The following is a 10989-nucleotide window of genomic DNA, read 5'->3' as shown; positions in this document are numbered from 1 at the left end:
CTTACGATCAGCGCGGTTAAACTAACTTTGAAATTAACTTTGAAAAACAAAGCAAATGTCATCTTACAAAGTTACTCTAGCCAAAGGTAGCAAAAAGGTCCACATGATTAAATGAAAAAAACAAAAGGAAAATGTAGATACTACTGGATGAGACGGAATAGGGGCCGGCAGACAAGTAAGATTCTATTGTTAAAAACACCCTTTTCATAAACACTAGCGTTTTTTATTGAATAAATGTGACATGTAACATTGTGTAAATGTAGGGTATACAGCGTGTTCTACCTATTGTAATATAATTGCTCATATACATTATTAATTGTAGTACAATATTGTCTATATTCATTATACTGGTCATTAGATCGCTATGGCTTATTTTACTATTTCATACAAGTTTGTATCCTTAAACACCTTCACTCTTATTCCCTCCCCATAAACACAAGAATTTAAGACACTCCTTTACCTCCCTAACGAAGAAAAAGGGCCTAAATGCTCAGCACCACCCACTACGCGAAATAGCTTCAAAAGCACACGCTAAATAAAGGGTGTGTTTATCTGCCTCAGTTGCACTCTTACACCTTTTCTTTCGCGCCAGATTCAAGATTCGGAGCTGAGGCGGCGTTTTCTTCTCACGCATCCGTCAACACGGCCCCAGCCAATCATAGTCCTGGCGCTGATTTTATTGGCCGTCGATCCACCAATCCAGAGAGACGTACCAGGCCGCAAGGACGCTAGGCGGTGTCACAACATTACCCGCGTCGCAGTCCCTCCTCCCGCCCCCGCCCAACGTCCGTGCGTGCAAGCGCGCTAGCTCGCTGTTGGCCAATGGGAGCGCCTCTAGAGGGTGCGCCCGCTGAAAACTTTGAGCGTGCTCGTCCCCGCGCTTGTCGCCCCTCCCCGGTCCGCCGCCCGGGCCCCGCCCCGCGCACCACCTCTGCGGTCTCCGCCGGCCGCCGTAGCCGGAACTGCTGTTGAGCGCGGCGGGCCGGGTCTGCGGGAGGCTGCGCGGCTGCAGCAGCGGCGCCGGCAGCCCAGTCAGTCGCACCCCGGCCGCGGAGGGAACGTGCCGGGGCTACGACTGTTGCTCGGCGACTGTATCCGAGGCGGGAGTACCACATCGGAGTCGCGGCCTCGCTGCAGCCAGAGCTCGGGTCCCGGGGCTGCCCAGCCCGGCCGGATCTGCGGGCGCCCGGGAGGCCCCCGGGGGGGTCCGGGAAGCCAGGCTGCTGCGAGGCATTGATGAAAAAGGTGACCGGAGGCTGGGACTGGGAAGGGATGGGCCTCATCGCCCGGCTGTCACGGCAAGGCCGGGCTCCCAGCTGAAGCAGGGCTGCGGGGGAGCGGCCTGCATCCTTGCGGCGGTGGTTACGCACGCGGTGCTTTGTCGGAGCGATTCGGGGGAGCCGGGACCGAGAAGTGTTGCGTGGACAGCGCGCTTTGTGTGCAGCCAGAAATCGGCTCGAGAGGAAGGTGTTGCTTTTCCTTTTCCCGAAACGTGACCAGACGGTGTCGAGCCGGGATTGGGCTTGAGGGGATTCCACCTCGGCACGATCAGGAAGTGATGATGTTGGAGGTTTTCGGTAAAAGGTTTTCATCCCGGTGTTTTTACCTTTTCCCTTAGGGGGAAACTCTGGAATGTGTTAGTATCCTTTTAATTGTGAAAACCCACGCCCTTCTGCGATCAGTTTAAGTGTCTTCCAGTCTTGCAATCGGGCAAGTTTATTCTGCTGTGGCTGCTGTGTGCTCTGCCTGGGCCCAGGGGTGACTGGGGGTCGCTTCGGGATGCCAGGCCCCTGGAAGTAGGCTTTTCCACATGATACCCCGGAGCAAGGCCTTTTGAGATATTTTCCGGTATCTTCAGTGGAAATGGACAGGTTGGGCCATGAATAGTGAGAAGGGCTGTGCAATGAAGTTCTGTACGTTTGAATATTTGTCTCGCATCGTTCTATTCTTGTGACAGTCTTTTTTAAAAACTAGCATGAATTCAAATGATGTGCCAGCGCCCTTACCACAGATGGAAATTGTACAGATCATTTTGTGACAGAATCCGTCAGAGCAGGAGTAGGTATTGCTATGAGTTTTTTTACTGGATTCCCAATCTTTCTATGGGAGGCCCTGGTACCTGTTGCTGTGTTTTGTTGTCCGCCTTGACGGCTTGTTCTGGTTTTCCTTTTCAACGGAAAAGGTCATGGTCCTTCGCCGTTGTGTTGAGCTTGTCAAACACACTTCGGGCATAGCATCAACACCTGTTGAGGACGCTCTTTCTTGCTGCATCGCTTGCACACGTTCTTCTGGGCTTTACCCTGATAGCGAAGGACCTGATTTGCTTTATTTTTTGAGTTGGTCTGCTTCCTGGGGTGCAGACGTCTAAAGAGTCATCGCTTTTTGTTGTCGTGACGTTTCACAGGACAGTGAGTGCCAAAGTTAATGCAAGCATTGCATTAATGGTTACCAAGAGTTTTAACGCAATTCTCTCCGACCCAGGCTTGCATCGGGACCTGGACGTAGCTGTGCTGCCCCTTTCAGGGTTGGCCCCAACCTGTTCCATGCAACAGGCTCCTTTGTTGCAAAAAAAACATTTTTCTTTCGTAAATCCCCATAGCAGCACAACATCTCCCACCCTGGGAAGCAAGATTCCCAGAAACCCCAAGCTTATTATTCTTTATGTCTGTTTAAAAATAAGCAGGCGGACAGGCAGCCGCGGGCTACTATGGAGCTCCCTGTGCACGCAGGACACTCGGCGCCTCTCCCCTGCGGGGGTGGATCCGAGCCCCGAGACCCCGTTCAGGGGCCAACTTTGGGGGCCGCCGTGCGGGGCAGGTGCGCGGGCCCGGAGCCCCGCGCGTTCGGAGGGGTGGGGAGGGGTGGGGTCGGGGGGCGCGGGCGCCGAGGCCCGGCCGGCCCAGGCAGCGCGGGGAGCGAGGCCAGCGCGCAGGCTGCTCGCCGCGCAGGCCATGAGCCGCGGCCCCTCCGGGTAGGTGGCTCTGGGCCGCGACGCCGGGACCCTAGGACCCCGGAACCCGAACCTGGAACCTCAGACTCGGATCCCTCCCGACCCCGCCGGGCTGGGGCGCCGCGCGGGCAGGGCCGTCCGGGCGCGGCCACCGAGCTGCCGCCCGCCGTCCCGGCGCCGCTGTGTCCTGGGCCACGGGGTCCGGCCGGGGGTGCGGGCAGGGGTTCGGGGTCCGGGACGGCGGGCTCGGCCGGGCGGCGGCGGGCGGGCCGCGGGAGGACCTGGAACAAACAACGGCGGCCATGTTGAGAGGGAGGCGGGCGGCTAAACTTCGCGGCGGCTCCGGGCCGCGCCGGCCTCACCGGGGCCCCTCTCCTCTCCCGCAGGATGACAGTGAAGTTGGGAGACGGCGGCGGCGGGGAGGAAGGGCTCAAGAGGCTGGGCAAGAGGGCAGCCGATGAGGACGCACTGGAGGGAGAGGGGGCCGGCGGCGGGGACGCGGCGGAGGACAGCGGTGGCACAAAGAGGGACGGCAAAACCCCCCGGGGCGGTGGCGGCGGCCCCTCGGCCCCCGCGGGCGGCCCGCAGGCCCCATCCCCACCGCCCGCCTGCCCCCAGGACCAGCACCACTTCCTCCGGTCCAGCGTGAGGCCGCAGAGCAAGAGGCTCAGGAAGGACTCGTCCTGCGCCGGGGGGAGCAGCAGCGCTGGCAGCTCCGGGCCCCGCGGAAAAGGTACGGGGGACCCCAGCGCCTTCCAGGGTGTGCAGTCTGCTCGCCTCCTGGCCTCCACCCCAGCTCCTGATCCCGCTCTCGCATGTGTCCAGCATTCACTTGGGGTCGCACTCTGGAGGGGACGTGCCCCCTTCCTCCTCCAAAGTGGCTGTTTCTTTCTATTTTTAAACTCTGCTAAGAGGCTTTAAGTATCCTTTCTTTGGGCAGGTACAATAGATTCCTGAAGGTTCGGTTTTTTTTAATCTCAAAGGATCATTGATGATTTATATGGTAGGCTATTTTACACAGCAGACAATAGTTTAGAAATGGAGAGAAAAAATACCTGTGGTCTCTCTTTGCCAGACGATGGAAATACAACAAAGGAATGGGCTTTTGAAACTCCTTTGGGGGGAAGATTGATAAGAAACTGAAAATGATCCCAGGATCTGACTGGAGCTCATCACCCTCTGCTTCAAGTATTCTAGGCTCAAAAGTATCAAGGGCATTAAGACGTGGTCCTTTGAGTTTCAGTGCCATGGAAAGGATTTCCCCTACGGTAGTGAAAACATTTGTGGCCTGATATAAATAAGCAACAGTCTACAGTGTTTGTGACGGTATTCGGAGATGGTTGAAAATATTACAGCTTTACTAGGGTTCCTACCAAAAATAAGAAAACCACGTGTCAGTTTTGTTACTGCTGTGCTGGTTCTCCATTGTTTTCTTCTTTCATCTGTTTCTGTTTCAACATTCTGCTTTTCCTTCATTGTACAAGTGAATTACTCTTAATATCCTTTTTGTTTCAGGACAAGTTTGCAACACTTTGGTAGATATAGCAAATATTAATATCATGTCAGTTTCTAGTGAGTTTTGCATAATAAAAGCTTTCATGTAGCTCCTTGGGAAATGGTCATTTAAATTTATTAGATGGTCCTGATAGTTTTAAAAAGGAAATATTTCAGAAGCTAACAGAGAACCTATTTTGGAGATCTGTGCCAAATGTGTGTGTACCATTAAACTTGCTGTTTCTGCTTCATTCTCAACGGAGGAGGGCTGGCCTCTGAAATCATGGCCGTACTCATTTTTTGGTAAAGCATTTCGACGTAAGTATTCTTACTTAAAGATGTAAGTATAGGTAATTTAGTATATTTCAGAAACTAAAACTTGCCTCATATGAGTGTATTTTGGATGTGATCATTGATCAATTAGGAAAATACCAATTTGTTTTACCGGCTTCATTTGTTTTGTGAAAAATAGTTTTCCATTCCTAGTTACAGGTGTGTCTGTCATGTGTAAGCTCCTGAGTGCCTTTGAGGCGTTGTGACTTCAGAGGCCCTGGATCTGGAGTTCAGTTAGAGATCCCGGCCTCCACCCTGGCCCTTTCACCTCCATATACTGCTTGACCTCTTGAATCTGCTTTTTCATCAGAGAGGCGTCCTCACCTGTGAAATGGGGAACAGCAGTGACACTCCACTCTTTGGAGGTGTGGTTGCTAAGAGGAGACGAGGTGCTGGTGCAAAAGCACTCTGTTAAAGGCTACCTGTATTTGAGATGCTAAATCTCAAGTGGTCAGTTATAGTTTTGGCAGTCAGGTGATGACGGTATGTATGCTTTCATCTGCGTGGTTGAATGTGGCTTGCTTAGATGGAAAAGGTTCCCTGGATCAGCCTCGCGTCAGATCTTTGGTACTTCCTTCCTTGGTTCCTGTCCCCAGTGTGTGGCTTGGAGCAGATATTGACTTTCCATTAGTAAAATGGAAATTTGTGAGAATTTGTGCTCCTTGTGACTTATGCATTTTCCTATTATAGCAAGCAAATATATACTTTTTTATTTTATTGTACCATCTGTATTTATTTTTTCTAGAATCTGCTTTACCTTAGGGAAAAACACTGACAGTGATACTGCAGGATTGCACCACTAGAAAGAACACAGATCTTGACTGCAAGGCAGCATTAGCTGTCTGAAAACAGGTACCCGTGAGTTTTACAACACATTCAAAGGGAAAAAAAATCCGAAATGATGGATGTGTATATATGTGTGTACATATATTCATGCATATGCGTGTTTCCCCATATACATGTATGTACATGCACATGTATACATGTAGACATATGTGTATGTGTACGTATACATACATTTTTGTAATTTTTGGTATGTTCCTGATTTAAGATTTCAAATGGAACAGAAGGGTATATGTAAAATAAAAATGCTTTCTGCTTGCCCCTCACTCCAGCACCCCACTTCCTAGAGGGGCAAGCAAGCAAATATTTAAGTAAATGATAAAGCCAAACCTTAGTGGTGGCTTTTTGGAGAGGAGTGGGAGGTGTGTCTCCTTTGCTCTACAGAAAAGGGCAGCGTGTGGCCTTTAGCTTCTCTTGACTGTGCTCTGCGCTTTGGCTACCAGGATCCTTTGGAAGCTCTTCTGCGCGCCCAGAACATCCCCCTCCTTATGCCTCAGGGCAACGCTGAGCTCCTCGATGAACAGCCAGAGAGAAGGTCAGGTTGTGACAGCATGCCCGAAACCTTTGAAAACATTCTTAGAAGAGCATTTGTCTTGCTGACCGGAATCTCCATCCGGGGTAGTGAGACACAGATCAGTAAGAAAATGAACAGTCCAGCGGGTACTTGAGTTCCTTCCTCGTTCATAACGTGGAGGAGATGCCCTAAGAACTTAACTGTCGTTTATATCTATTAGCCTGTGGTAACATTGGTTTCATTACACATTATTTCGCTTCAAATTGCAGAACCTATCAAAGATGTTAAGTGAGGACTTCCGGTATTAGCATTTTGAGTTTTTCTCTTCAAAACATTATCATTTCCTTATGCCTAAGGAATAATCGCAGTCCAGTCCTGGGAGGCTCCTTAGGTTGGTCACTTACTGCTTTTGCAGTTTTAGTGTCAACAAGTGTGAGAACCTTCAGCGAGTTGGAAGGAGAAGACTGGAGAAAGGGACGTCCTCCTGGTTTTGCTTCTCCACACAACTGTGTTTGTTTCCCTCTGGAACAACAGACTCTTGTCAAGTCAAAGAAAACTATTTTTTTCCTAGTACAATTCCGAATTCTTTCTGAATGAATAAAGGGAAAGTGGTTAAGATTTAGTACCTATGTGTCAGACAGCTTGCATCTCTGTTACTTTACTTTTAAAGAGGTGCAGAAACTGGAGTTTGTTGTTTAAATAATGTGCTTGGCCTACACAGAAGGTGAGCTGCAGAGGAGATGCCAGTAAGACGTGCTTGATGCCAAAACACCCATTCCTGTGGCCCGGCCATGCTTCCCAGAGTGGCCCAAGGATGCATTTGAGACCGAACCCCAGAATTCACAGATCCGTGAGAACACAGGCCAGGGGACAGAGCCCCGATGTCTTTCCGTGTTTGGTAGTTCGTGATGTGGGTGATGCTGGGCAAACTAGTGTATCTCGATTTCTTTTAAATGGGCATAATACCAGCGCAGTAAACACCACAGTAAGACTTTGCTGGCTGGTGTTTAATGGGCTCCCAGTGCTTGCCTTCCGGGTCTATGGGTTGAGTCTGAGCAGGTGGCCGGGAAGGGGAGGCCCTCTGGGGAGGTAGCGGGTACAGGTTCTAGGAACGCCCCCAAGCTGCTACCCTGTCAGGACAGGTGGGGTGCCTGAGGTGGTACAGTCAGATCCTCCATTTTTATTGTCATGTCCCCCCTGCACCCCCGACTGGTTTCACTGCGCTTGTGCTTAGCATCAGTAAATCACTGCACAGAACGTAACATGGTGCAGAATCTGTGGGTTGCCTGTAGCTCCTAGTTCTTAAAAGGCGTCTTATGAAATATCTCACTCTAATTCGGTCAACCTTTGGGAGACTGGAACCATATGGGAAGGAAGTTCAGCCCAGCAGTCAGGAGACCTGTCTTCTCCCCCCAGAGCTGCCAGGTGGCTGGTTCAGCTGGGGGGCAAAGGCAGAGTCACTCAACGTGCCCAGACCTGAGGTTCCTTGCTTTCATAAATGGTCTGGTGAGATAGTGGCTGAAGCTGTGCTCACCTTAACACTCAGCGGGTGTACAGAATGGACTTGGGTCCTGTGTGTTCTTAAGAGAGGGTTCTGGAAGGTCAGTTGCCTCCCATCAGGATAGTTCTATATCTGGTGGGCTCTGCTTAGTCTTGTCTCAGCACCGGTTGTCCGTGTTTGCGCTCCGCCCTCCGGGGTTGGAGCTCTGGTGCCTGGGATGGCCCCACCTCTCACCTGTACCGCCATTGCTCTCACTGTCCCGTCATCAGGCACGGGCCAGGCCCCGAGTGGCTGCTTGGAGTGCGGTCGTGCATACTTTGAAGTCTCTGCCCTCCATACTCCGGGGAAGGGGGAAACATCAGATCACTGCGGCCGGAGCACTATGGTTCTTCTGCCCGGTCCGATCCAGTACGTGATGTTTAATAAAGTCAAGTGCAATGACGACTGCATGGAGCCACGGTGGCCGCCTAGGCTGGCATGTCAAGCTCTGCTGAAAACCTTCAGACCTCGTTGGGAGAAGAGGAGAAGGAAGGGGAGACATTCCTTCAACTCTGTCCAGCACACCCCATGTGATGGCTGCACACAGTAACCCCGACACGTGGTCCTGTTACGTGACATAAAACCCCTGTGCACAGTAGGTCAGGAGACCTGTGGCCCAGGCCACCTCAAAGACAGGTCACGATGGAGCTGTGCAGGACAGGAAAATACCTGTAAACCACAGGTTCTTGGTGAATTGTTAAGTTCAGAGTTGTCCAAATTGCATATGCATCACGTGAAAGATGCGGACAGACAGTATAGATGAGTAAACAAGGTCGTGTTTGAATATTGGTTTGAAGACAGAGTTAAATTTCCTTTCGCCTTTTAATGTCAAAAAAACTAATACCTCAGGGACTTTTAGTGTCAAAATGGACGTCATTTCTGTGGCATCTGGCAGTCTGTGGAATTATCTTTTGCCAACGAAGTGTACTTTAGGATTTTCTTTTCACGTTGTACCATTGTGTCTCATTTTGGATTATGTGAAGATGTAAAGATAACAGAGGAATGATTTCCAGTTGCAGAGTCACAAATGTAAAAATCCGTTTTGTTGTAGACAGTGGTGTGTAGAAGCATTTTATCACATTATGTAACTGCAATGTTCTTAGCCGTGGAGAACAATGTGAGATGCCAAAAAAAGAAGACATCCCCACGTGCTTGTGCTTTGGGTGAGATACCAAGAATCATCTACGGAAGACCATTAGAAAATCTTCACGTTCTTCGATGTAGAGGGCGTACGGTTTAATAGGAACAGTGGGGTTTCAGTTAAATTTTTCTGAAATATTTGTGGGAGGAAGGGGAAGGGTCTTGGAGAGAGGCCAGCCCTGGTCCTTAAGGATGCCCGGCCTTGCGGGGTGCCAAGGAGTAGATATGCTGTGGGGGACACGTCCCGGGACCACCAGCGTCCAGGTCACCTTCAGATCACGGAGGCCGGGGACCCTGCCCTGGGGTCCGGATGTCCTGGTTGGACCACCTGCACAGGCTATAGAGACCGACCGCGCAGCGAGCAGCCGGGACGGGTCCTTATTGAACACCTGCGTGTGGAGTCCAGCGGCTTCCGAAGGCAGATGGAGCAGCCCTGTGTGTGAGTGATGACAGGAGTGGCCCAGGGGGCAGTGTTGGGATTCACCTGTTGAGGTGACACTCTTACTGGAGATTGGCCGGCACACCTCCTCTGTGTGGCGTTGGTGGAGAGGGTGTCCCCGTGGTTACGTCTGGGTTCTGAAAGCAAACCTGGCCGTTTCAGCATCTGACATGGATGGCATGTGTTTTGAGAGGCACAGAAGCAGCACCCTATGGGAGACCTTGGCACTTTGTCTCCAGTCTCTACCGTGGCATTTTGTGACCTGAGGTGTACGTGTGGGGATGGGGCAGTCGGCCTCTGAAAGGCCCCTGCCCTCATACTGTGGACTCGGGTGACGAGGACGCGTTCCTGGCCAAGGGCGGGAGGCGGGCATCCCTGGAGACACTTGCATTGGCTGAACTTGAACCATCTTTCTAGCTGAGAATGGACAAAGAGGGGAGGCTTGCGTGTCCTCTCGTCCCAAGGCATTATCAAATGCCTCGGGTGTGGTTGGTCTTGTGTCATTCTTGAGATTTTAATGTTCCTGACTCTTGGAAGGAAGTTCACCAAACTCCAGAGGAAGGCTCAGGACAAGGGGTCGTTGTCTGACATGACAGATCGTCGTGACATCTTGTGTCAAATTAAGTCACACAGTTTTGTTTGCAGAGGTGAGCATCCTCCAAACTTCTCACTCCTGCCACTTACTTACCGTGTGGCTTTGGGCAAGTCATTGCACCTTTCAGCTTCCTTATCTGCCACAGACTGAAGGACCAACCTTGAGGTCAAGTTTCCATTATCATAAAACCCTCTGATTCCCGTAACTCTGCATAATACAAATATAGAAGCAGCTGCAACTCCGGCAGCAGCCACCGTGGTGCTGTGAGGCCCCAGAAGAAAACACCCAGCTTTGGAATGAGAGGCCTGGTGACCTTGGGGCTTTCATGCTTTAGAACCTCAGTTTCCCCATTTCCAAAATGTGGATAAAAACTGCACACCGTGAGGATAGAAAGGAGCAGAGTGTTTGCTGTGCCTACAGGTGCTGTGGAAGTCCACGTTCCATCACCGCTGGGCAGTTGGGGACAAGCAGCTCCACCTGAGTTTCACCTTCCCAGGTGAAAGATGGGGATAATTTCCTGCTCTTCGGGCCGTGTGAGGGGGCATGGGTGACGGCCCTCCAGGCCAGGGCAGAGGTGTGTGGTGGGGAGGCAGACAGCCTAGCTTGTGGAGGTGGAATGGACAGACGGGTAGTAGGGAAGGCAGATGGAGGGCACGTGGCTGCGTCCCTCTGGTGCCAGCTCTGGGGAGGGGGCTGCGTCTGGTGTTGGCTGTTTGGATTGACGAGGCAGTAAAGATTGTGTTACTTGGTGTTGCAGAGCTGGCCTGGGAAAGTGGTAGCAGAAATGGGAACGGGGAGAAGCCCAGTGGTATCTGGGCTGCTGGAGGGTTGTAGCACTGAGTGGGTTGAGAGGGAAGCGTGGGTTCTGTTTTGGAGGCACTGGGCCCTGGGGACAGAGACGGGCGAGGGTCAGAGTGAGCACAGCAGAGTCCCCTGCTCTGTTCCATTGGTGCCCAAGCTTTCATTGAGCATCTGCTGTGTGTGAGGCCTGGTGCCAGCCTTGGGCACGGGAAAGTAAGGCACTGTTCTGGCTTTCAAAGAGCTCACTGTGGGGGGTGCTACTTCTGTAGCTCACTCCTTCATGCTTCGAGGATACTGACTTCTCATCATAGAGACTCTTGCTAACCCTCTTTGTGGCCTC

At 51.6% G+C, this 10989-nt stretch overlaps 1 protein-coding gene across 5 annotated transcripts in view; it reads left to right on the top strand.

Annotated features, from left to right (window-relative positions):
* Positions 1-996: 996 nt before the first annotated feature.
* Positions 997-10989, top strand: part of CRAMP1 (cramped chromatin regulator homolog 1) — a 59380-nt gene continuing 49387 nt past the window's right edge. Inside the window, exons 1-2 of one of the 5 annotated variants that reach the window (XM_019713172.2) lie at positions 997-1245; positions 3337-3683. In XM_019713172.2, coding sequence (XP_019568731.2) covers positions 3338-3683 — 346 coding nt within the window. In that variant the 5' untranslated portion in view covers positions 997-1245; position 3337. Of the gene's footprint in view, positions 1246-1558; positions 1585-2865; positions 2972-3336; positions 3684-10989 lie in introns of those variants that run through there. The other 4 variants (XM_074322982.1, XM_074322983.1, XM_074322981.1 and 1 more) reach the window with 4 other exon arrangements.

Source organism: Rhinolophus sinicus, linkage group LG18 (assembly GCF_036562045.2).
Source record: "Rhinolophus sinicus isolate RSC01 linkage group LG18, ASM3656204v1, whole genome shotgun sequence".
NCBI classification, from domain to species: Eukaryota; Metazoa; Chordata; class Mammalia; order Chiroptera; family Rhinolophidae; genus Rhinolophus; species Rhinolophus sinicus.
This window is presented reverse-complemented; position numbering and strand designations above follow the sequence as displayed.